The sequence below is a fragment of the Medicago sativa genome, chromosome 6 (genome assembly GCF_051527215.1).
Source record: "Medicago sativa cultivar Bolivia chromosome 6, Bolivia_mono, whole genome shotgun sequence".
NCBI classification, from domain to species: Eukaryota; Viridiplantae; Streptophyta; class Magnoliopsida; order Fabales; family Fabaceae; genus Medicago; species Medicago sativa.
Window position 1 is genome coordinate 78,555,580 of NC_140754.1, and position 27,793 is coordinate 78,583,372.

General features: G+C 37.1%; 2 protein-coding genes and 1 pseudogene across 2 annotated transcripts; 1 reads left to right on the forward strand and 2 right to left on the reverse strand.

Moving 5' to 3' along the window:
* Positions 1–640: 640 nt before the first annotated feature.
* LOC146917065 (F-box/kelch-repeat protein At3g06240-like) lies at positions 641–17,941 on the reverse strand (annotated as a pseudogene).
* LOC146917066 (uncharacterized) lies at positions 17,940–19,653 on the forward strand. Its single transcript, XM_085721810.1, has 3 exons — positions 17,940–18,012; positions 19,216–19,320; positions 19,514–19,653. The coding sequence occupies exons 1-3, from the start codon at positions 17,940–17,942 to the stop codon at positions 19,651–19,653; spliced, it is 318 nt and encodes a 105-aa protein (XP_085577936.1).
* A 6,492-nt stretch (positions 19,654–26,145) lies between these two features.
* LOC146917067 (uncharacterized) lies at positions 26,146–27,591 on the reverse strand. The gene is made up of 2 exons (XM_085721811.1): positions 27,429–27,591; positions 26,146–26,618 (listed from the first exon to the last, which is right to left on the reverse strand). Exons 1-2 carry the CDS (start codon positions 27,589–27,591, stop codon positions 26,146–26,148), a joined length of 636 nt encoding a protein of 211 aa, XP_085577937.1.
* Between the last annotated feature and the right edge of the window lie 202 nt (positions 27,592–27,793).

The following is a 27,793-nucleotide window of genomic DNA, read 5'->3' on the forward strand; positions in this document are numbered from 1 at the left end:
TTCTCTCTCATACTCACATGATGTTGTTATCCTCTCTCTTCCTTTTTCTCTCTCCATTCTTTTTGACCAATAAGAAGTGAGAAAAACAAGATTGTCAACAAAGCAATTTGGATTGACATCCGACCTGAAACAAACCAGAATCACATTAATAACTCGATGTAAAACCTTCCAAAACTCATGATAGGTTAATTCACAAATAATAGTTTTTTCATCTTTTTCCCTCATCTTTAAGTTACAAAAAGACTACTAATTTACATAATGTGTTGAACAATTGTTTTTATCTACCTGTCAGGAATATTATATCTTGATCATTAGATTAATGTGACAGTGAGAAATTGGCAGCAAAAGATCAAAACAATTAATGCAAGAGGTAGAAAATATCTTCATTAGAATTTATCAGAAAATATAACATATTCTGTAATATCCAACATTCATTCTTGTCAATGATAAGAAAATCATATTTGTTAGCAAATGGAAAGAGACTAAACATCCAAAAGAAAGTTAATAAAGCAATATCAATTGATTTCATAATTTACTTGACAATAATTATGATATGCACATCTGTCGAGCCAATTTGCACACAAGGTAATATTCTCAATAACCACAATCATATACCTCTTGGTGAAAACAAGAAAATAAATTAATTACTTGTTTTTGAAAGAAAAATAAATAAATTACTTATTCCTTCAATTGCAAGAATGTTTTCCTTGTATAGTGATATCCGTGTATAAGGACCCTCTGCTTTATAACCAAGCTCTTCAATCACTTTGGAAGAAAATTTCCCCTTTCATCCCCTTTTTGATAGGACGCTCAACGCAAGACAACGGTCCAACAATGAAGAGTTTGGTCTGCGATTCTTTAATGCCGAGTTCATCCAAAATTGCTATGTGAAAAGTAGTAGTCTCCCAATGAAATGCGATCAAGGAAATGGACCCATTAGGACCAAATTTATCGACGAAGCTTTAAATTCAAAACAATCATCTTCATACGAGGGTATGGGTGTTATACAGGACACCTCATTTCTCAAGTAAAATGATACTAAACATAGTCCAGCAGGGCTATTCTCTTCACACAGCCAATGACACACTCCATCCATGTAGACTTGGGTTCCCTCTGTGCAGTACAAAGAATCGATGAGTTACTTCTTAGGCTATATATCTCCCATAATTCATCCAAGTATATATCTTCCAATAAGGATTCTGAAAATGTATCTTCCAATTCTACTTGGATATCAAAATATACAAGACAGATGACCTTATAGTCATCCATAACACTGTCATAACCAAATCCATGAAGATAAGTAAAAACATCAACACTAACGAATTCCTTAGCAACACTCGGGATAGTCAACTCAACCGACTCAAGAGGACTGGGAGGAATGCGTTTCATTTCTTGGCTAGATGGGTTCCACAATCCAATTGCACCGCAATCTACATATTTATGAACACAAACAATGCCATTAATACTTCCAAGACCGATGATACGAAAAATATATAGGTGATCAATTGGATTTGTGCAATCTAATTTTACTTTATTCTCAAACCTCTCTCCAGCTGAAAGAGAATACAAAACATGTTCATGGGTTTCATCCAAGTACTTCAGGAGGAGAGATGCTTGGTCGTAATAAGAACAACAATTCAAATTACATATGAAATTTATGCGGATCATGTTCATGAGATGTTGGTTTTCAAATAAGAGTGACCTGTTTTACGAACGCATCGAAATCGGTTCAAAGATTTAAGAGGGAGTTTGGAAAGAATCGTGAAGGAAATATGGTCTGGTATATAATTGTGCACCTTTGCGTTTGTTGCAGCAACTGATTTCTTCTCTATCGAAACGAGATGAAGAGAGTCAAACTTTGCCTTCAAACTTTAATCCTCCTGATCCTAAGTAACCACTAACCTTTTCAATCTCCTTTTCTTTTTTAATATTTGGAAATATTTTCAATCTCTTGGAAATATTTTTAATCAATACACAAAATACGCTCGATTGTAGCGGTTTTTTATGGGAGGTTTTAGAAAACCCCCGCAGTTTAGTCAAAAAGTGATGACTACGGTCAAATGTTCATTATACTGTTGCGGTTAAAAAAAAAAAAAAAACCCCAAAATTGCAAAATTGAAGCCAACTTTCCCTTTCTTTTCACTCACCCACTTGTTTTCCCTCTTATTTCAAGGAGAAAACCCTCTCTCTTGAGACACTTATCTCTCTCCCACTTGTTCTCCTAATAATTAACATGTTTTTTTTCTCTTCAAAAAATATATGATAATTTTTTCTCCCCCATACACTATCCATTCTTTTGTTCCCAATTTGCCCCTTTCTAGATTAACCAATCTGGGTGAAATTTGTTTTGATCGATTAATCAGGACCGTACAAAATAAATTCTTAGTCATATATTTGAAAATTCTTATCTTCTTCAAAACTCTCTCAAAATCACCTAAAACATAACCTATTTTTTTGGGAATTTGTGTTTCATTATTCAATCATGTCATCTATTGACGTTGTTTATACAATTTTTGTTTAATAACAAAGGTAATGTGACCTAAATAATTAAATTATTTCCAATTCTCTAGTTGAATTTCTAATTATGATAAGAAAAGTATTTGATTGATTTTCTTGAGAGAGTGATTGTTTTATTGCTTGTGGTTATAATTAAAGTAATAAATAACGATGTTCATTCATTTAAATTGATAGAGTACATCAATACAATACATATTCAATGTCGTTAAGAACAAAAAGGATGAATATGCAAACAAACACACAACATCCATGCATATAAATATGACTATATTTAAGTCTCCGAAATACTCATGTCTCTGGATCTGCCACATTGACCACACCAAAAGTATTGATTGGATCTATACTTGCAGAAAGTTAATCTTTCAACCTAGACACCAAAATTGAGTTCACAAGTAACATCGCGGATGCAGGGGATATTATAAGGACCTATGTGATGGTATCAAAAACCAGGTGGATGTGAATGAGCAGAAACTAAGAGAAGAACTAGAAGTCAAATTCTATTTTAGTGGTTTAGTCTTTGTCTCTCAGAGTTACTGGTATAAGTGTGCAGAATACATTGTTAGAAGCATTACTTGGAACAACTCTCAAATCATGTAGTTTGGATTTGTAACACATAAAAGAGAGCAAAAACAACTTCATAAACAATTATCAATTAAGAGCATATTCTGTGTTGGTCCACTTTTGACCACATTATAGTTCTATAATGTGATTTTGATGCATTGACTACAAATAGAACAAATAACGATCAAACCTTAATACCTTGGGATATCCATGGCCTAACATCTTAAAGAAGCTTGTTGAAAGACTGCATGCTCGCATAAAGAAGTTATTGTCCTGCACCTTCAGTAATCGCAATAACATACATTGCAATAAATCCTACACATTGAATCGATGTAGTCAATTGTGGATCAAGGAAAATAGAAGTTTGTTAAACTTACACAATTGAATAATGATATAATGTTGCTATGGCCACTACTTTGAAGGTGAGAAAAACACACAAGAAAGGATGGTTGAATTGTGTGGGTCTTATGACGAATTCTTTTTTAAGTGTTTATAAAACCTGGTCAGAACCTGATGTTGCAGATTCTGACTCAGTCTGAACGCAACGGAATACTAAACTCAAAGATAAAAGATAATGAGTCAGATAGAGAGAAGACAGACACAAAGCAATTTATACTGGTTCCTTTCACAACACAGAAGTAGTCTAGTGCCCTTGCACTTCCAAAGAATTTCACTATAATCACTCTTGATTACAACTTGCTCAAGGACACATCAAGAGACTTCTCAATGTTCAAGGACAACTGCAAGAGACTTCTACGCTCTACTACTGTCTACCTAAAGAATTTTGCTCAAGGACAACTCCTAGAGACTTCCCTTGCTTAAGCACAACTGCTTAAGACTTTACCCTGCCCAATCACAACTGACTGAGACTTCCTAGGTGCTCAAGGTTTCACCAAAAGACTTATTTGCTCAAGCATGCAAGCAAGAGACTTTCAAGAATGTTTTCCCTAACTGCAAATAAATTAATTTGTTCTTAAACTTTTTCTAACAAGTTTTTGTAAACTAAACAAATAAACAGACTCACTCCTTAGGATTTCTAAGATATAAACTTGAAAATAAATCCTAAGTGTTTTGCACTATTTGATTTGACAGAGTTTTGAAACAGAAAAATAGCAGAGTCATGTTGCTTCTTCTTCAGGTCTTCAGCTCCTTTTATAGGCAGTGATTTGAGAGACGTTGTAGAAGAGTGTCACCGCAAATAGAGTCGTTGAGAAGTTTTGTTCAAGAATGTTCGTCATTTGCCTGATATGGATAATCCCGTTGGAAAGTCCCTTGAATTTCCTTTGCTGAAAGAAGAATTATTCGTTGCTCTCTTCATTCCTAATGTCCTTTGTCTGGTTGCACACGTAAACGAAAGAAGACAAGAACTGCTCTATCAGATACTATGATGGAGACAACTCACAAAATAAGACAAAAGCTTACGTGGATTATGGGTCCCTCATATCCAAGTAGCTTAGTTAGATTTTGTGTCTGATGCCCTTCACATAATCTGTTGAGATCACTCTCCAGCTTTAGTGAGGCATCCTTCTTCTAAAGACGTTGATTTCTGGTTGACCTTTAGATAGATCTTCTATCATATGTGTCTAAGCTTTCCAATCCCTTTCTGATGCTTTTGATAAGCCATTTCTTCATGATAGACAAATCCTACACATTTGAACATATGTTAATATTCTAATTGTTTTTCAATACTTTGTTGTCATCAAAACCCAAAATAATTTGTATTAACCACTATCACTAAATTGACTCTTACACAACTTTTTAAAGAACTTTGTGAAGTTTGTTAATATATTTTTTACTATTGAAGGCCAATTGAAGGTAGTTAATGAATGCACCAATACGTGACAACGTTATATATTCTCTGAAGGTAGTTAATTTTGTACGGACAACATTATAATATAAATGGTTGTGGAAATGTGACCATGTGCTTGGTTTTTTAGTAAAATCTGCATATAACTTCTTTCTCTCTCGCTCTCTTCAGGATCAAGCATCACTCGAGTCAAGAAAGGCGCTGAAAATGTTTTGGAAGCGTGCAGATCCAACAAAAGCTTTAGTCTTTTGATGGCAGGCGCTTCATTATCAAATTGGAATGTTTGTGATCCATTTAAGTATTGAAGAGAATGGTGATCATCTTTTAATATCATGCTTGTTTGCAAGCTTTTTACGGACTGCGTTTTACAGGTGGTTGGGACTAGAGAGTTGAATCATTTCATACAATATGGAAGTCACATTAAAGGAAACATTGGAAAAGATCGAAATATATATCGTGGCCGGCAGTGATTTGGGTTTTGTGGCTAGTAAGGAACAAGAAAATCTTCGAAGGAATATAAATAAGTTACCATGAACCAAACTAACGTCTGGACGCAAAATTGCAGAATGTCAGGGGGGAAAAAAACCGATATTGCAGGTTTGTTGAATTAGAGGTATACATGGGAACAAAGTCCACACCCGTGGATACCCGCCTTAACCAAACCTAAATTGACGGTTTTTCCAACTTTGATTGAGTTTGGGTATTTCAAAACACAGGTGGTGGAACAGATAATGTGGATATAAATAGTCACCCCAAACTCATACCTAAACACGTCTTGAATGTAAAAAAATCAATTTATTATCTCTTTTATCTAAATAAAAATTCAAACCCTAAATCTCTTTAAAATAAACTCAAACCCTAAATCATTTCACTCACACAATCAAAGTATTAGTCTGTCACACGACATTTACTTCTCTAAGTTTTCTCTATTCTCCTTCCACATCTCACTCTCTATCTTCTCCATCACCATAGTCATCGATCATCATCATCTCTTTGTGGGATAATGCATTACAACATTGAGTCCAAGGTTGAAAAATACTTCTTTTTTTATTAAAAATAATCAATCATCCACTACAGGGATGGGGATGAGCTGGAGATACCCGAAACCGTTGAAAACGGGGTATGGAGACGGAGAAGATAAAACTCGTCTCCTCCCGGCCCATTGCCATACCTTTAGAGGTTTTAGGTGTTTCTGGTGTGTTCCAGTTTCCTTTCATTTGGTTTTCATAGTGTTGCTTTGATCAATGCTTTTTTGTTCGAGCCTGTACTGGTTTTGTGCTTTGTTGAATCTCTTAGTGCTTCCTGTTGTGGATTCTAGCAGTATGCACTATGAATACGTAGTACATAACAAACAATTTACAATTATGATAAAGAGAACCAATAATATCTATGTAAAATGCATTGGAGTTTTCACGGGCTTCCACTCCTTATGGTTAAATTTTGTTGAGAACCTTTTTAATTTATTTTTTATTTTTTTTAACAAAAACAAACGATATTCATTCATTCAAATTGATAGAGTACATCAGATACAAACATCGCTAAAAACGTAAAGGGTGAATCTGGAAACAAACTCACAGCACCCAAGTTAATAGCATAAAACGGCAAAATGCCTACAAAAAATATGATAAAACCTAAGTCACCGAAATTAACATGCTTCCGGATCTGCAACGTTGACGCCCAAATCATTTGTTGAATTTGTAATTGACTAATGTCGATCTTTCAATAGGAACTAAACGAACACCGCGACAAGACGTGAAATCAAACGCCGCACAAGACGACGAACAACATAGCGCCGCACTTAGACGACGAAATCACAACAAAAAAAAAACACAAAAGAAGAAACTTGATCTATGTGAAAACCACTTATTTAGATTGAAAGAAAAGAGAAAAAAGATGTAGAGGGGTGATTCTAGGTCAAAAAATGACCTAAAACCACCCCTCCTCGATGAACGAAGGGGAAAGAAAGTTTAGAGAGAAGTTGGAGTTTCTCTCACCAATTCAAATTTTATAGAACTAGTATGAAACCCGTGCCATGCACGGGGAAAATTACGTCATTATATATATATATATATATGTATGTATATATATATATATAAGAAGAGAGGAATTGAGTTAGTATTTTTAGGTCCAAAATTAGGGTATAACAGCTGCCCCTATTCAAGTTTCTTTGTCCGGAGGGTCAAGAGACGAAGTCTTTGAGTTGACGGGACGAAGACACTTAAATATTAACATTTGCACTGTTTTTGCACTTAAATATGAATGCCATGCAATACTTTGATTATGAATTCAAGACAAGCAACTGGAGTCTATGGAACATGTCATGTCACTGGGGATTCAGGTCGACATTGACAGGGTAGACAAACCAGGGGATAGAAAATATGGTACAAGCTGTTCTTTGGGTCGAACTAGCCACTTGACCATGGAATACAAAACAAGAGAGAGGTGCAAGCTGTTCTTGGGATCGAACTTGGCACTTGACCGAAAACATAGACATATAGGCAGATACAAGCTGTTCTTTGGATCGAACTTGACACTTGATTGAAAATACAAACAGATAGGCAGACGCAAACTGTTCTTTGGATCGAACTGGCTGTTTGGCTGGAGATATAGACAAAAGGGTAGGTACAAACTGTTCTTTGGATCGAACTTGCCGTTGGATTATCACCACATCACGTGGGTGGGTGCAAACTGTTCTTTAGATCGAACTTGTCGTTTGACCGATAACAAAGCATAAGCTGGGTACAAACTGTTCTTTGGATCGAACTTGTCGTTTGTCCGGAAGTATAGGTATATAAGCAGGTACAAGTTGTTCTTTGGATCGAACTAGTCACTTGACCGATGAAAAGATACAAATTGGAAGCCTGTTTTGACAAGATACCAATTGAGGGTAAATTGTCATTGACTTGATTTGAAAATAGGCATGACCACTTTTGTTGGCCCAAAAGCAAATTGAGATTGAATTGACATTGATTTGAATTGAATTGAAAGTTGACATCGAAAGAGGCATTGAAAGATAAGAATAATCAGAGACATAGACATAGACATTGAATTGAGAGTTGAAATTGATTTGAGTTGAATTGGAAATTGAATTGAAAATTGACATTGACATTGACATTGAGATTGGATTGAAATTGGAAATTGACATTGAAATTGAAATTGAGATTGCTTCGAATTGAGATTGAATGGAATTGAAATTGAGATTGCTTCGAATTGGAAATTGGATTGAAATTGAAATTGAGATTGCTTCGAATTGGAAATTGGATTGAAATTGGAAATTGAGAGTTGCTTCGAATTGAGATTGAATTGAAATTGGAATTGAGATTTGCTTCGAATTGAGATTGAATTGAAATTGGAATTGAGATTGCATCGAATTTGACAGTTGAAATTGAATTGACTTTGACAGTCGAGATTGAATTGAATTTGACAGTTGAAATGATTTGAATTGAAATTGAAGTTGGATTGAAAGTTGGAAATTGAATTGAACTTGACAGTTGAGATTTGGATATGCAATATGTATGTGTGGTATAACAAGATGTTCGAGCACATAAAATGCATGATTATGCATGTATGAATGCTCGAAATGCATGATTGGTTTGTAATTTGACAGAGAAGTTTCACAAAGGCAGACAAAACATTGGAACATTGGGCACGTAGTGGCTCGTGTTGCAACATATCCACAGGGGAAAACCTCTTTGGAGAGACCGTAGTTGAGAGACGTATTGAAACCATGGCTAAGGGCAATAAAACTTGTAGAGGAGGGAACCTTTGGAAGATTCTTGGATACAGGTCGCCGTTGCTAGGCGTGTCAGTGCTGGGTAAACATTGGATGTTCGCATCTGTGGTCAATGCTTTTCAATATTTCATTCTTTCATTCTTTCATTTTTCAATCCCATTTTTGCCTGAACCGCCCTTTCGGGTTTTCGATTCACCGGGGAGTAAGATTCTTTTCATTGCCCCATTTTTGCCTGATTTGCCTTCACAGGTTGTCAATCAGCGGGGTGCTCATTTTTGCCTAAGCCGCCCTTTCGGGTTTTCAACTTAGCGAGCTTTTTGATTTTTCCATTTTTCATTTTCATTCTGTTTTTTCATTCTTGCCATTGACCACAAATCATCCTGGGGAGTAACCTGCTTATACCATGTATTGAAATAGACACTGACATTCATTTATTCATGCATGTTTCATTGAAATGTACCCTGTTGCTCAGGTTTGCTTTCAAAATAGACAGAAAAAGATTTTTCAATTTTCAAAGATGTTTGCTTCAGACATTGACATTATCAAATAGAAAGAAATATTTTGTATATAGCATTGAAAGTAGAAAGAAAATAGAGTTTCAAACAAATAGCACATGCTCAAATTGATGTAGAAGAGTGAAAGTCAGCCAAAGGCGTGACTTCACGGATTTACAAAGCTTGGAAAATGGTAATTTTATTGGTTGGTGATACATTGAACACGATGACCGCTACATTTCATAGAAATTTTGAATTCACAGGTACAGAAGCTTCTGATGAAAACGATCATTGACAGTTGCAGATGCCCCAAGGGGTGATGGTGATTTGCCGGATATAGTTACTTGTCTTTTATTGACCACATTTTTGCATGAACCGCCCTTTCGGGTTTTCGGCTCATCGAGGCGCTCATTCTTGCCTGAGTTGCGTACAATCTCAGCGAGCTCTTTCATATTCATTTTTTTGTCCCTAACTTTTGCCTGGATCGCCCTTTCGGGTTTTCGATCCACCGGGAAGCTCATTTTTGCCTAGGCCGCCCATTCGGGTTTTCGACCTACCACGCTGTTCTTTTCTTTCTAGACAAAGTATTTCTTGACTATATCGGCATTAACAGGATTTGGGAGTTCAACACCATCCATATGTGTAAGAATCAAAGCACCACCAGAGAAAGCCTTCTTGACAACATAAGGACCTTCATAGTTAGGTGTCCACTTGCCCCTTGGGTCGGGTTGCTGACTTATCCTTCTTTTCAATACAAGTTCGCCTTCCTTGAATTCTCGAGGTCGGACTTTCTTGTCAAAAGCATTCTTCATCCGCACTTGATACAACTGTCCATGAGTCATGGCATCCATACGTTTCTCTTCAATCAGATTCAATTGATCATACCGACTTTGACACCATTCAGCCTCAGTTAATTTTGCTTCCATGATCACTCGAAGAGATGGAATCTCCACTTCCAGAGGGAGAACTGCTTCCATACCATATACCAGAGAGAAAGGGGTTGCCCCGGTTGAACTGCGCACCGTAGTACGGTAACCATGCAAGGCAAATGGTAGCATTTCATGCCAGTCTTTGTAAGTAGTGACTATCTTCTGAACAATCTTCTTGATGTTCTTGTTAGCGGCCTCAACTGCACCATTCATCTGAGGTCTATAAGGAGAAGAGTTGTGATGTTCAATTTTGAATTCTTCACATAAAGCTTGCATCATGCTATTGTTCAGATTGGAACCATTGTCAGTGATGATCTTGTTGGGAACACCATATCGACAGATGATGTTATTCTTGATAAACTTGACGACCACTTGCTTGGTCACATTTGCATAGGAAGCAGCTTCAACCCACTTGGTGAAATAGTCAATTGCCACTAGAATGAAACGATGTCCGTTGGAAGCCTTTGGTTCTATTCTTCCGATCATGTCAATGCCCCACATAGAGAAAGACCATGGGGAAGAGATAACATTGAGGGCATGTGGAGGCACATGGATCTTATCAGCATAAATTTGACATTTGTGGCATCTTTTAGCATGTTTGTGGCAATCACGCTCCATAGTTATCCAGTAATAGCCGGCTCTTAACAGTTTTCTTGACATGGTGTGACCCGAAGCATGGGTCCCAAAGGTACCGTCATGTACATCATGCATCAATTTCTCAGCTTCTTGTTTGTCAACACATCTCAACAAGACCATGTCATAGTTCCTCTTGTATAGGATTTCTCCGTCCAGAAGGAAATTACTAGCCCATCGTCTCAAGGTCTTTTTATCTCTGTTAGAAGCACCAGGTGGATATTCATGATTCTGCAAGAATTGCTTGATGTTGTAATACCAAGGCTTTTTATCATTCACATCTTCCTTAGTTTGATCTGGCATATTTTCAATAGTAAACACATGAGCGGGTCTATCAAGACGCTGTACTTTGATTACGGGCACATCGTTCCAGTGATTGACACGAAACATGGAAGACAAAGTAGCAAGAGCATCAGCCATCTGATTTTCATCCCGAGGGATATGGTGCAGCTCAACCTTTGTAAAGTATGTCAACAGACGTCTTGCATAGTCGCGGTAAGGGATCAGCTTCTCATGATGAGTCTCCCATTCACCTTTTATCTGATTAATAACAAGTGCAGAATCTCCATAGATATCAAGGTGTTTAATCCTCAGGTCAAGGGCTTCTTCAATGCCTAAGATGCATGCTTCATATTCAGCTATGTTGTTCGTGCACTCAAAAGTTATTCGAGCGGTGAAAGGAATGTGGTGCCCCTGTGGAGTTACAATGATGGCCCCAATTCCTTTACCATAAGCATTAACAGCACCATCAAACACCAATCCCCATTTGCTATTGGGGTCCGGCCCTTCATTGATCAGTGGCTCTTCACAGTCTTTTGCTTTCAGATACATAATCTCTTCATCAGGGAAATCAAACTTGATCGGCTGGTAATCATCAAGAGGTTGACAAGCAAGATGCTCAGCAAGGATGCTTCCTTTGATTGCTTTCTGAGCTTTGTACACAATATCATATTCAGACAACAACATCTGCCAACGTGCAATCTTTCCAGTAACAGCAGGTTTTTCAAAGATGTACTTGATTGGATCCATTCGGGATATCAACCATGTTGTATGATTCACCATATAATGACGCAGGCGTTTGGCAGCCCAAGCTAAAGCACAACAGGTCTTTTCAAGCATTGTATACCGAGTCTCACAGTCGGTGAACTTCTTGCTTAGATAGTAGATAGCATGCTCTTTCTTACCAGTCTCATCTTGTTGACCGAGAACACAACCCACAGAATCATCTAACACTGACAGATACATGATCAAAGGCCTTCCTTCCACTGGCGGGACGAGGATAGGTGGTTCCAACAGGTATTCTTTAATGCTATCAAAAGCTTCCTGACATTCATCATTCCATACAACAGGCTGATTCTTTCTGAGCAATTTGAAAATTGGTCCACAAGTAGTAGTCATGTGAGATATAAATCTTGAAATGTAATTCAGACGTCCGAGGAAACCTCTGACTTGCTTTTCAGTTTGAGGGGCCGGCATTTCTCTGATGGCTCGGACTTTGTCAGGATCAACTTCAATGCCTCTTTGACTGACAATGAAGCCTAGCAACTTTCCAGATTGTACACCGAAGGTGCACTTGTTAGGATTCAACCGCAGCTTGTACTTTCTCAGTCTTTCAAACATCTTTTTCAAATACCCAACATGCTGCTCCTCATCACTTGACTTCACAATCATATCATCAACATATACTTCAATCTCTTTGTGAATCATATCATGAAACAGAGTGGTCATACCCCTTTGATAGGTAGCACCAGCATTTATCAAGCCAAACGGCATCACTTTATAACAGAACGTTCCCCACGGAGTGATGAAGGACGTCTTTTCTCTATCTTCAGGAGACATTCGTATCTGATTATAACCAGAGAAACCATCCATGAAAGAGAACACTTTGGATTGAGCAGTACTGTCAACAAGCACATCAATATGAGGCAGTGGGAAGTTATCTTTCGGACTGGCTTTGTTCAGATCTCTGTAATCAACACACATTCGAACTTTCCCATCTTTCTTTGGTACTGGTACGATGTTGGCAATCCACTCAGGGTATTCAGCTGTCATGAGGAAACCCGCATCAATTTGCTTTTGTACTTCAGCCTTGATCTTAAGAGCCATGTCTGGACGAGACCTTCTCAATTTCTGCTTGACAGGAGGACATTCAGGTCTTGTCGGTATCCGATGCTCCACAATCTTGGGATCTAGACCCGGCATATCTTCATAAGACCATGCAAAGACATCTGGATAATCATGGAGAAGCTGAGTGATCTTCTTTTTTACTTCTGGCTTAAGTGCAGCACCAATCTTGATCTCTCGCTTGTTTTCTTCGGTACCCAGGTTGATAAGCTCAATCTCTTCCTGGTGAGGCTGAATGGCTCTTCTTTCTTGCTCAAGCAGTCGAGTGATCTCATACGGTATCTCTTCATCATCATCCTCATCTTCAGCTTCATATACCGGGAATTCAAAATTTGGAGGAACCATAGGGTCACTGTGTTCAACGGGTTTATTATGGTTCAATCTGCATAATATGATTGGGATGATTTTTAGAAAAAGTTTTTCATGCAGATTTTTGAAATTAATAAGAAAATACAGATGTTTTGGTTTTTTCTGGCATTACCATTATTTCCAAGAAAAAGGCACTAAAAAAGTAAAAAAAAACAAAGAGTCATGAGAAAGACGACAACTTTTATTGATAACGGCAATGCCGAAACAAACACGCCCTTACAATGATATCACTTTCGCCTTGGGCAGAGCGAAAGGATTGTTATTTTGAAAACAAAAAAAAACATGAGCAACAAGACACATTACATGGAAGCATGCATGACTAAAGGAACATCAATGGCCTCCCAATTTCTCACAGTGCCTCCTGGTACCACAAATGTAGGCACGTAACTACTTTCAGCAGCATCTTCAGCAATAGCATTGATGAATCCAGCACTGTAGAAAGCTCCTGTTGAAACAGCAGATGTCGGGGAGAATCCAAGGCCCTCTTTACGCTTGTTTTCCAAAATCTGAATCACTTTGCCCCAGCCAGCAGCTTGCCCTTCTTGAACAGCCTTCTGGGCGTCTTTCAATGAAGCTATGGCAGTACCAGCCCTCCGGGGCTCTGCACCCTCAACAGTCAAGCCTTGAAATGACGTCCCTTCAGCGGACCCTGCTTCAACACAAGAGAAAGATGACACTTGGCTAACCAGATATGCTTCTTCACCATGTACAGTGACAATCTTACCGTTCCTCATGAACTTGAGCTTTTGATGCAAAGTAGAAGTGACTGCCCCAGCATCGTGAATCCACGGTCTTCCGAGGAGACAACTGTAAGAAGCATTGATGTCCATGACCTGGAAAGTGATCTGGAATGTCTCAGGACCAATGGTAATTGGCAAGTCTACCTCTCCAAGAACATCTTTGCGAGATCCGTCAAAAGCCTTAACCAAATAGCTGCTTCCCCTCAGAGAAATTCCATGATGACTCAACTGCCTTAGTGTAGATTCCGGCATTACATTTAAAGATGATCCAGTGTCCACCAGCACATTGGATATCATGTCAGACTTGCAGTGCATCAAGATATGTAGAGCCAAGTTGTGGTGTTTTCCCGCTTCGGGGAGCTCATCATCACCAAACCCCAAGTTATTGCAAGCAGTAATGTTACCCACTATTCCATCAAACTGATCCACAGAGACTTCATGATCAACATAAGCTTGTTCCAGTACTTTCATCAACACTTTCCTGTGATCTTCTGAGCTCAAAAGCAGAGACAAGATGGATATTTTTGACGGAGTTTGCAGCAGCTGGTCAACAATTTGATAATCGCTCTTTTTGATAAGCCTCATAATTTCGTCCAAGTTAGACTTTTCAATGGGTTGGCCCGAGGGGCTGGCATTCTCTTCCTCAAGGTTAGCCATGTTTCTTCTCTTGTACAATCTTGTTTGATGAATTCTAGCCGGTTGGTAAACCTTACGAGCACGAGCCACCTTTCAGACTGCGGCGGAAAAACCAGGAGACAATGAGCTCGGGAAGCCATTTGTGATCGATGAATGATGCGTATGATGCATGATATGCAAATGCGAAAAGACTCTTTTTGTCAGAGGACTTTGTCAAAGTGGTTGTGAACATCACGGAGAAACACTGTTTTATTTGAAAATCTTGAGCAAAACTAAAAGTTTAGTTGAGATGGTATCACTTGGTGTTCACATCCGTGATGTTCAAAAGATGACTTGTCTAAGTCCTCCGATAAATGCATGAAAAAAAAGTTTATGCATGAATGCATGTATGCATGAATGCATGATTATGTTTCAAGTTCGGAGAAAACATGGTGGGTTGAAGTTCAAAGTCGAGGAGTCATGGGTGGACACGGCGTCCGGTGAAACTAGGGCTTTAGGAAATAGTAACCAGGTTCTAAAAAGGTTCCCAAGTTGCAACCTCTCCGGCGTATATCATGGTGTCACGAGACAACGCTCGCTCCATGATTATCCATGGAAGGTCTAACTTGAGTGTAGTATCGCGTGACGACTAAAACTCGAGACAACACTCGGTTTAGCCTCCGCACTATGTCCTAGAAAATGGCCATGGATGGGTTTGGTTATCTACGGTTCATAGCGTCATAGAACAGTTAGAAGTAAAGTGCCTAAACGCGACAACACGCGCCGACAACATCACCCCCAAAATGCCTCAGCTATGTGGGATTGATCGCATAATCCAAAACACGAGGCAACCCCCGGAATGAATTGTCGATTATATCCCTCCTAAATCCTAAGTTCACTCAGCCCGGGTGCAGGACTTTTGATATTCTCACCCCACACGTTTGCAAGAAATTAAACATTTATTCGCATAGGAAAGCATGTAAAAGAAGCAAGAAAAAATACAAGCGCAAGCGTGAAAATAAAGACTAGGCGTAACTCTCGAATCTCCCCAGTGAAGTCGCCAGCTGTTTTATCTTGGTTTTCAGGTGTCAAACATTGATTACGTTTGAACCTTTTTAAACCGGTGATATCTTATTTTTTCTTGGGAAGGGAAAAAGTAAGCAAAACCCTTGAGAATCGAGGTCCGGGAGTTGTTTTCGCTACGGGAAGGTGTTAGGCACCCATAACGACTATAGTATCCTATAGGAACCGTCTTTTAATTTCTACGCGCGCGCTCTATTTTTAAATGCTATTTTGAAAGTGTTTATTTAAACCTAAGAGTTTCTAAGTGAAGAATTGGAGGGAGAAGAATGTTTTTGGATTTTTTATTTTAGTTGAATTGAAGGAATTTTGTTCCTTGCCTACGTACCCGTTTAAGGGATCAAATCCACCGTAGTTCTCTTCCAAAAATGTTTTTTGTTTTTGTTGGTTGATTTTAAGTTTGAAAATGGGAATTTGAAGAATGGAGATTGAGAGGCCTTGAAGGCATGAGATGTAAGAAAGAGTGGGGTTTGATTAGTCATTTTGCAAAAGAAGTCAAGTATGATTATTTTTCATTGAAATTTGATTAAGAAAATAAAAGGAAAAATTACAATGGGATTTTGATCCCAAGGTTTATTTAGAAAATGGTTTGAGTGATGTTGTTCACATTTTTTTTGGAAAATTGATTTTTCTAAGTATAAATCCTAGGCATTCATCTAAACATACAATCCTAAACATACATCTAAACATGCATATTCTAGCTATATACCTAAAGTGAGGTGTGTGCATGTGTCGGTGCTTGTGTCGGTGTACATCATTAGAGTCCATTGTCCTTATTACATCATTGGCCTAGATACATTCTATGGTCTTGCAAGAAATTAAAAATTGCATGAAAGTAAAGTACAAAAGTTCCTAAGTTTTTACATTCTAATCCTTGCATGAATTAAAATGGCAAGCAATTAAAATGCAAGAAATAAGAGATGAAAGTAAGATGCGAAATGCTATGGAAATGGGACATGAAACAAGAAAGGTTAGTAGCATAAGTGAAATAGAAACAACATACTAAAGGTATAGTAAAGTAAATGCAACTTGAAAATGAGGTAACAAGAGAAATTGACCAAAAGTGATAAAGGAGACTTGTCATTTTAATACTATTCTAAGGTATGGTTAAAGGCCTAAATCCTCATGATATTAGAGAAAATTTGAGTGACTTAGTTCAAGGAGAAAAACATAAGAATTGGGGTCATTAACTATACCAAAGATCATAAAGATTACAAGTTCTTTATACACCTTATTTCACAAGATAGTTTCACATTATCTACCAAACACAAAACTCACTCAAAGGCAGCCAACATACACTAGAATAAAAGGCGAATTTACTTCACAAAACTTCATGTCCAAAGCTACAATCATGTACCAAAATCCAAGTTCAAAGCCACACCACAATGCCACAAAAACTTAACAAAAAGTAAGTAACAACAAACACATATCCCACATGCTTTCGAAATGAATTTCCACATGTAACTTTACTCCAAAAAATAGGCCTCAAATACCAAATTTACTTACAAGAAAAAAAATCCACAAAATCTTCAAAGGTTTTTTTTTACAAGTTTCTAGCAAACTTTTAACATGAAAAAACAATGAACAAGATATTTTTCAACGCATTTTTAGCCAAGATTTAACATGCAAGAATTATCAAGAAACGTCAAAAAACATCAAAAACCAATAGTGATTTTCTCGAAATTTTATCACAAAAAGAAGACATGCAGGAGGTGTAATTGGCATTTAACAGCGTCAAAATAGCAACAAAATATGCAGCAAAAAGAATTCAGCATAAACAGACCCCAAGCCCAAAGCATGAGGGTCCAAGAACCACATGATCAACATCATACAACCAGGACAGTGAGGGAGCACGGGAATACGGTACACAGGCACACACAGGATGAAACGCAGCCTAAGCCTCTTTTAAAACATCAGAACACGTGAAAATGAATCAAAACACCATGGCAAAGGTAACGAAGGAGATGACCGGAGAGAAGCTCCGATGCGGCGGTCGTAATTTCACACTTTACCGTTTTTTAAAACGAATCACACCACCGGAATCCTCTCCTCTTCTCAATCTTGAAAACGCAGTTTGATAAGGAACACAGAGCAAGCTGGATCGGGATGTAAACAACATGTAGGAAGTGAAAAGGATTACCTCACGTAAAGATCCCTGCGTGTGCATCATCTTCGAAGAGGTTTTCTTCATCCTGAAGCCATTGCATCATCTTCGTGTGCATCATCAAGCCATTGGAGGTAAAGATCCTTGCGTGCTGAAGCTTCTTCACATCTCCAGCATTAATTCCTTGAGAAATCAGCTTGTCGATAGCTTCGAAGTGGTTTTCTTCATCTTCCATGTCTTCGCGTTCAACCAGCTGCATCTGGCTACTTGATTCTTCGGATTTCAAGTCTTGCAAGCATCGTGAAGGTGGAGGAAAAGTTTGAATGCAGAGATAAATTTAGAGAGAGAAGTTAGAGAGAGATTTTGAATTGTGAATGAGATTTTTGTGAGGATTTGCAATGAATTGAGGTTTTTTGATTGTGAGGTTTTTGTGAGGATTGAAAATTAGTGGAATTGGTGAGTTTGTGATGAATTTGGGTTATGGAGGTTGAAGTGGTGGTTATGGAGGTTGTTGTGGTGGTTATGGAGGTTGTTGTGGTGGTTGTGAGTTAGTTAGGGTGGTGGAAGAAGTTGTTGAAGATGAGAGAAAATGGGAGAGAAAATAATTAAAAGAAATGATTTTTTTGGAATTTTTGGGAATTTTTGTGTAAAAAATGATTAGTTATCACATTTTGACCTTGACTTTGACTTATATAGGTGATGTGGTAAGCCTGGACCAATGAAACAATGCCATGTGGCACTTGACTTGTAACAAACCTTGACTTTGACTTAAAAAGGGATTAAAATGCAAATAACAAAAGTACAATGACCAAAATGAAAATTAAAACTAAGATTGAATTGAAAAAGTAAATTGAAAATTAACGTAAAGCGAGACGATTAAAAGCAACAAGGCAGATTAAAGTGAATCAGAGATTTTATGTGAAACGACCAAAATGCCCCTAGGGACTAAAATGACTCAAAATGACTTCGATGCAATTTTAAAATGGTTTTTTAACAAGGGATTAAAGCAAGAATTTATACAAGCGAATTAAAAGACTCAGAGACAATTTTTAGAATTTAAACAGGGCTTTAACACATGAAAAGACTAAAATGCCCCTAGGGGCAAAACTGACTCAAAATGACTTCAAATGCAATTTTTGAACTGGATTTTGACATAGAACGAAACAGAGACTTATTCAAACCAAATGAAAAGACTCAAACAAATTTTTAAAAGACTGAAAGTAATTTTGACATAGGAAATGACTAAAATGCCCTTTTTCATGAATTTTGCAAATAATATTGAAATAAACTGCAGAGAAAGATGTAATTGATCAGAGACATATCAAATATAAGAAGAGAAGAATTGAGTTAGTATTTTTAGGTCCAAAATTAGGGTATAACACTCCTCCAACACCACCACCCTCATTTTTACGGCGCTGTTCCGTCTGCCGTTTTCACCAATCAAACAAAGTAGTACCATTTTCTTCATCCCCTCGACGAGAGCTTTCTATTGGTCCAATTAATTTCAAGATGAGGGAAAGCAGGCTGCAAGTGGAAGTGATGAGAATGCTTCCAAGGGAAAAGGAAAAGGTGGGAAAGCTGCTGATGGGCTTGGTACTTGCTCCTATGTCAAAGGTACAAAATATTCCCCATTCTCACAAGTACCCTAGGGTCCATTTACTTCATATGTTTTCTGTTTTTATTTTCACTTAAAATGAACATTGATTTTAAAAAGTAAACAGGGCTATAATAATCGTATATGATAAGTTCTTTGATTGTTTTTCTCTTTGAATTACATTGATTTCTGGCTTTTACTTTGCACAGCAAGACATATCTTATGTGAGAAACAAGGTAAGATTAATGAAGCCTACAAGAAGTTGCAAGATGGTTGGCTTGACAATGGGGATAAGGTTCCTCCAGCAGAGTTTGCAAAGGTATTTTTCATTTATTTTGGAAGTTATACACTAGGATCAAACAGAGCTAGTGCCGTAGTGCTATACATTTGTTACTACTGTTTTCTACTAAAAAGAGAGTATAATTGCCAGGAAATTTTTGAAAGGGTGCTAAAAATCTCTTGACAAAAAAATAAAAATAAAAGAACAGTAAGAAATGTATCGAAGTTTTGACGTATACACTAAACCCTTATTTGGCTTTCTATTTAAAAAAAACATCCTAAAAACGTTTTTTACAATTATTTTAAATAATTTTTATTTAAAATTATTTAAAATAATTTTTATTATTAAAACGATTTTTAAAAAAAATTAAAAAAACAATTTAAAAACGTTTATTTTAAATATTTTAATAACGTTTTTTAAAAAAAATTGGTACACAATTTGCCAGGGGTTAACCCCTCGCAATGTCCCTGGCATGTTTTGAAAATGACTGATGTGATGCTGACACAGTCTGCAAAAGCCTGCATTGTGTCATAAAAGCCTGCAATTCAGCAGACACAATTTGCCAGGGGTTGAGCCAGGGCCTATGCCAAGAGCGCATTTTGCCAGGAGCTGAACCCCTGGCAGGACAATTTGCGATGAGCAGATTTGCTGGTGATTCTGCTCCTGGCAAAACCCCTGGCAAACGTCCAGTTGCCAAGGCTTTTTGCATTTTACCAGGGCTTCTGCCCCTGGCAAAATGCAATATTTCTTGTAGTGATAGATATAGATATAGATATAGATATAGATAGATATAGATTTTGTTTTATCAAACAAAAGTAAAACAAATATTTTAAATCACAACAAATGAAGCGGCGTCATAGAGAGAAGCAACATTAGTTACGATGACAACAAATAATCATGCCTTACTTCAAAAAAAAAAAAAAATAATCATGCATATAATATTGCCTTATGTAGATTTTTTTTTTTGGTGGTGGTTGCCTTATGTAGATTAGTGCAAGGAAAATTGTTAAATGTAATATAGATATGCCAAGTGGCACAACTGCATATGTGGATAGGCTAGATAGAAGAAGCATTTATTATTGGCCATTGTAAAACATTTGTATTTGTATATAATATAGATATAGATATAGATATAGATATAGATTATTTTTTGGTCAAGCTTAATCTTTAATCCTAATCACAAATTGTTTCTTCTCGAAAACAAAATCATAAACTGTTCCTTATCCTTCACGTCGCCGATATAACGTATTCATTGGGCTGCGTTTAAAATTATTCAATTCTCATTTTTAACGTTCAAATTACGGTTCAATTTTTTTATTGAAGGGTACGGTTAATTATTTTTCTGCCATCCGAAAAATGATTATTTACTATTCAATTTAGTTTAATTTTTTTTTTAGGAAATTCAATTATTTAATTCGATGCCCTTTGCAGAGTACTGTTTCGAGAAAAAATGGTGGTTGATAAAATAGGAATTTTTAAATTAGTACTTATTTTATTCATAGAATTTTTAATCAAAAAGAGGAATCACTTCAACAACTTCTTGACAAAATAAAACTTAATTTTTATTGGTGGTTGATTTAGAAATGTAATCCCTTGATTATTATTGATGAGAATTGTGATACATATACAATTGTTTCTGATTCTGATATAGAAACTAATAATGCCTAATGAATATACAATAATGTCTAATCAATATAATTACATATTTGACAAGTCAAATAATAATGCCTAATGAATATACAATAAACATAATTGATTCTAATAAATGTCTAATGAATATACAATAAACATAATTGATTCTAATACTCCCCTGCAGTCGAAGTAGGAGGTGGACGAATGCTGAGGTTGTCACGGAAATCTTGGAACAATATAAAGGGAAGACTTTTTGTGAAAACATCTGCAATTTGATATCGTGATGGTACGTGCAGATCTCGGACTTGGCCGCAAACCACCTTTTCGCGAACGAAATGAATATCCAGCTCAATATGTTTTGTTCTTTGATGTTGGACCGGGTTACCAGAAAGATAAATTGCACTTACATTGTCACAATAAACCATGGTGGCTTTTTGAATAGGACAATGTAACTTAAAGAGAAGATTGCGTAGCCAAAACGATTTAGAGACCACATTGGCAACTCCACGGTATTCGGCTTCCGTACTAGATCGGGATAAGGTGGGTTGCCGTTTAGATGTCCAAGATATCAGGTTATCTCCAAGAAAGACACAGTAGCCAGAAGTATAGCGTCCAGTGTCGGGGCACCCACCCAATCAGCATCTCTATATGAAATTAAGGAAGTAGTGGATGAATGATAAAGATGCAAACCATATTGGCTTGTGCCCTGAATGTAGCGCAAGATACGTCGAAAAGCATTCATGTGGTCTTCCATCGGATTATGCATAAAGAGACATATTTGTTGTACTCGATAGGAGATATCAGGACTAGTGAAGGTGAGATATTGAAGAGCTCCTGTCAGACTACGATAGAGAGATGGATCCTTACATGGATTACTAGTTGTGGCACTCATTTTCAGTTTTGTATCAACTGGGGTTAGACACGGCTTACAAGAGGACATTCCAGCATGTGCAAGAATTTCTGCAGCATACTTCTTTTGCGAGTGAAACAACCCTCATTGGTGACGAGTGACTGCAATATCCAAGAAGCAGCTTAAGGGTCCCAAATCTTTCATAGCAAATTCAGAACTGAGTAGTGAACTGATAGATTGTCGCAAATCATATGAGGACGTGGCGAGAATAATATCATCAACATAAAGTAAAATATATGTCATATGAGTATTTTTCCTGTATATGAAAAGAGAGTGATCACATTTGCTTTGAGAAAAACCAATAGATGACACGTAGTCGGCAAATCGCTTATACCAAGCTCGAGGAGCTTGTTTGAGCCCATAGAGTGATTTACGAAGAAGGCATACATGATGGGGGTTTTCAAGATCTTTAAATCCCAAGGTTGGTGCATGTACACTGTTTCTTTCAATTCAACATGAAGAAAAGAATTCTTGACATGCAATTGATGAATTTGCCAAGATATGGATGTAGCAATGCCGAGAACTATGTGAATAGTAGCTGGTTTTACATGCACCATCACCTATAAGTCAGGCTTTATGCCTCTCAAAAGTACCGTCAGATTTTTCTTTATGTCTAAAAATCCACATGGACCGAATAACATTAACAGTAGGTGGTCGGGGTACTAGGTCCCACGTCTCATTTTTAATTAGAGCATTATATTCATCATCCATGGCCATTTTTCAATTTTGGTCTTTAAGTGCAAACACAGGGTTCCTAGGTAGAGGGGATTTTGTAACATGGGTGTGCAGACCATAATATTTTTGGTTTGGTTTAAAAATCTTATGTTGACTCCTAGTGATAGGTTTTGTGTCGGCTTGTAAAATTGGCTGAAAAATGGGAGGAAGATTTTGTTGGATAGGACTAGTAGAGTTTGATTGTGGAGGTGAGCGGGGTGAATGCGGTAATGTTGAATTTGAGGATGAGGTGATATCTGGTGAGTTTGGACAAGGAGAAGTGATTTGGTTTGGTTGATGAGCCGGTTGAGGATCAGGTGGGCCAGTTTGGGTTTGGTCCATTAGATGTTGTATAATATAAGGGGACAAGTCATTGTCGAGGAAAGTGTATGTATTAGGTTGGGGAATGTGCAACTTTGGATATGGGAAAGTATTTTCATCAAACAAGACATGACGACAAATAATAATTTTATTTGACGATAAATCTAAACATTTATAGTCTCGATGGTTTGATGGATACCCAAGAAACACACATTTTGATGAACAAGGTTGAAGTTTGTGTATTTTTGATGAAGGAAAGAGAGGAAAACATAAACAACCAAACCCTACTCGTAAGTAAAAGTAAGACGGGTCTTTGTGATACAACATTTTAAGAGGTGTCTCAAAATTGATAATTTTGCTTAGTAAAATATTCATGAGATATGTTGCCATTTCTAAAGCATGGTGCCAAAATGAAGATGGTAATGACGCATGAATTAATAAAGTTCAAATAATATTGTTAATGGACCGTATTTTTCGTTCAAATTTACCATTTTGAGAAGATGTGTAAGGACAAGACAAACGAAAAACGATTCCATTAGCTTCACACATTTTTCAAAAATTACTATTGACATATTCACCGCCGTTGTCACATTGAATTGTTTTAATTTCTCTTTGAAATTGTGTGTTGATGTACTCCCTCCGTCCCATAATATAAGCAAAAAAAACTCATTTTCTTTGTCTCAAAATATAAGCAAAAAAGACAAACTTTTATCCTCTTTAATCTTGTTTTTTAAAAAAATCTCTTTTCCAAGAAAAACTTTTGTTTATTCTCATAGAAATAAAAGCAAATTACATTCAATTTTCTCTCTCTTTCATTTTTTCCATAACCAATAGCCAATGAAAATTGTTTTTACATCTTCCTATAAAACTTTTTCCAAAGAAAACACAAAAAACTATACTCCAAATTCTTATGTTTTAGTTTTCTTAATAAGTGTGATTTTTTTTCTTATAATTTGGGACGGAGGGAGTATGCTCTTAGGTTTTCAAAAATTGGATAAACTTGGGGTTTATGTGACATTGGAAAAGTCCAAAAAAATTTGAATAATTATCCAAGAAAAGACTATAATATTTGTGACCAGCTGAACTTAAAATGGGAGAGGTTCATACATCACAATGTAACATATCAAATGGCAACAAACTTCTATTATGAGAATTCATGAAAGGCAATTTAACATGTTTACCAAGAGGACATGAATGACAAATATGAGAATGTAATTTTCTAGAGTTATTACATTCAATCAACTTATTTTGCGTAAGAGAATTTAAAACATTTTCTCCCAGATGACCCAAACGATCATGCCAAAGGGATGATGATAGAGCTGCAAAGGAAAAGGTAGGCTTGCCTTTATTTGAAAATGTGGAGGTAGTGATGGGGTAAGGTCACCTTGGCTTTCACATCTCATTATAGGCATCCCCGTCTGAAAATCCTTCACAGAAAAACCAAACGGGTCAAATTCAATTGAAACCTTATTATCTGTAGTAAATTTACTAACAGAAACTAAGTTATTGATTAAATTTGGGCCATGTAACACGTTGCTTAAGACAAGAGGAGGGTGGGGGCGGAGGGGGAGGTGCTCTTTGTGTACTGCCAAAACCATAAATTGGAATAGAGTAACCATTTCCTACGATGATTTTATTAGTTTTTCTCAAATTAAAATAAGACGAGAGATTACCTTGCGAGGAGGGGGTGTAACAGTTCAGTTTGGATTGGTTTTCAGCCAAAAAAATGTCCGAACCAATGAAACCTTCATCGGTTTGGATTGGTTCGGTTTTCACTGTTTTTCAAAAAAGAAACCGAACCAAACTAATCGGTTTGGATTGGTTCGGTTGATCGGTTTATTTATATATACAATTAAAAAAAATTCATATTCTCACAAAATATTTTATAGAAATTTATATAATTGTATTTCATATTTTTTTTTTCATGTTCTCTATTTTTCAAACAACTTTTTATAACTAACCTGACTCAATATTTCATACATATGATCCAAGATTCATTCATCCATTATTCTTTAAAAACAACTTCATCAAATTTAAATATTTCAATCATTCATGATCCATACATGCATCATTCATCAACAAACACAAAAATTTCAAAAAGAACATCCTAAAATTAAAACGTAGTCAAAATAAAAAATCCATGCAAACTGAAATTAAAGGAGCGTGGTTGACGGCTAGGGTTTCTTTTTAGTGAATGGATTAAAAAGTATTTTATGTTTAATTTTGGTCCTAACCAATAACCATAAGTTTGTGTAAGGTAGGATAATATTAGTAAAATTAGGAGTGTGATTATCATCGGATTGGTTCAACGGTTTCACGGACCTCGAAATGAAAAATCATGAACCAAACCAAACTAGATCGGTTTCGATTGGTTCGGATCGGTTTCAAACCGAACCAAACAAGGTCGGATATTTTTTCGATTTCGTTCGGTTTGGACTTTCGGTTTCGTTGGTTTTGTCCGTACCACTTACACCCCTAGCGAGGACGTCATGTGGGAAATGGCTCCAGTGTCCGTATACCAAGATGGGTCCGGCTGCGTAAGGTTGAGAGTGCGAATGTCATTTTCAATGTTAGTTGGGCTAGGTGTGTTGACATTGAAAGCAACTTGTTGAGGTATAGGTCCAAGAACCACACCTTGCTGAGAGTTGGGATTGTTGTTGTTCGGCCTACTCCAATGTAAGGATATGGTGGAATGTTCCAGAGAGCCCACTGTTGCCAAGGGCTGGCCCATTACTGCCATTGTTGCTATTGTTGTCCGCGCCCACCACCACCGAAGTGGTTAGGCCCGTTTCGACCACCTCGTCTGGTGTTCCGTCCACCACTGTTGCAGTGGTTCTTTCTTCCTCAGTTACCGCAATTTTGACCTGTTGGGGTGGGAGGGATGACCGTTTCATCTGATGTGGTTTTGACCAAAAGTGTCGTTGTGTTAGAAGAACTAGAATCACGAGCAGCACAGTGAAGCATGGTTGTTTCTTCAAGTTCGAATCGTTAATTTGCAGCGGCAAAAGTGGGAAGAGGGTCATGTTGTTGGACATATGTCATGAATCCAACATACGCATCGGTGAGACCGACGATCATTTTTAATATCAAACATGTATTAGTTAATGGAGAGCCAATGTTGGTCAGTTGGTCGGAGAGAAGCTTAAGGTGGTTACAATAATCTTTGGTGGATGGAAAATCTTTCAGGTTGGTGTTGCTGAATTGATTTTCGAGTTGAACGGCACGAGCATGTTTGTTGTTATTAAACATGGCTGCGATACATTTCCAACATTCTTCAGCAGTGTCATTAATCACAAGGATAGAGGTAATGATATCTTGTGTGACAGTTGTGTACATCCACTGCAATAACATAGCATCAAGGTGATTCCAAAGATCAAAATCCTTTTCCTTGGCGGCAACCACGACTTTGCGGGCGGTTTCATCAGAGGGTGCAATGTGATCAAGAAGGATATGAACGCGGGCTTGCACCAAAAAGAGTGCATACCAGGATAAATAGACATTAACATCATTAACCAACGTCACCGGGATGATGGTTTTGACATTGGTAATGGAGAAAGCAATGTGAAAATTTGATTTTGATGTCGTAGGAGCAGGTGAGTTTGACACCGACGAAGTGTCGTCGGCATCGTTTATGGGTGCTCGCAGGCATGACTAGGATTGAAGGAAGGGAAGCGGTGGTGGAGAGAGAGAGTTTTAGGTTTGGATCGGTAAAGCTGATACCATATAGAAATGTAATCCCCTGATTATTATTGATGAGAATTGTGATACATATACAATTGTTTCTGATTTTGATATAGAAACTAATAATGCCTAATGAATATACAATAATGCCTAATCAATATAATTACATATTTGACAAGTCAAATAATAATGCATAATGAATATACAATAAACATAATTGATTTTAATAAGTTCCTAATGAATATACAATAAACATAATTGATTCTAATAGTTGAAAGAAAATCACATCAATTTTGCTTTAAGCTATCATTCTTGGTGGTTTAATCGCTTAGCTTGCTTGGGGATCATGATGTAATTTTATCTGTTTTGTTTCTCTTTCGGCTTATTTTTGGCAAATTTTTTTTTACCAAGAAAAAGTTAACTATTATCATTAATCAACCAATGTTCAATACAAGAAGGATAAGAAATAAAAATATGGTGACTAGCACAAGAACAGGCCGCCCTAGCTAAAGTATGAGCAACCATGTTCGCTTGTCTCCTAACAAACTTCACTTCGAAGTTGGAATGTAAAGATAACTGATAAATAATACTAGAAACAATAGCATAGAATTCTGAATCACCATGACCTGGAGACAATAGAGCTTGCACTAGAGTAGCAAAGTCAGACTCGAAGACAACTCGGTCCCATCTATTCACTTCGGCAAAGTGAATAGCATCGAGTAAGGCTACTGCCTCCCCCTCCAAAACTGTCATATTTGCCCGTTGCCATTTCGTTTGAGCCCAAATAAATTGCCCTCGGGAGTCTCTGACACAACACGCAAAAAATGTAAGATGGTTACCGTCATTGAACACAGCATCCACATTACACTTCAATCATGTCTCGCTCGGTTTCTCCCACACTGAGTTGTTACCATACACTCTATTCTGGTCGTGTTGCACAACCGGTAGTGAGGGA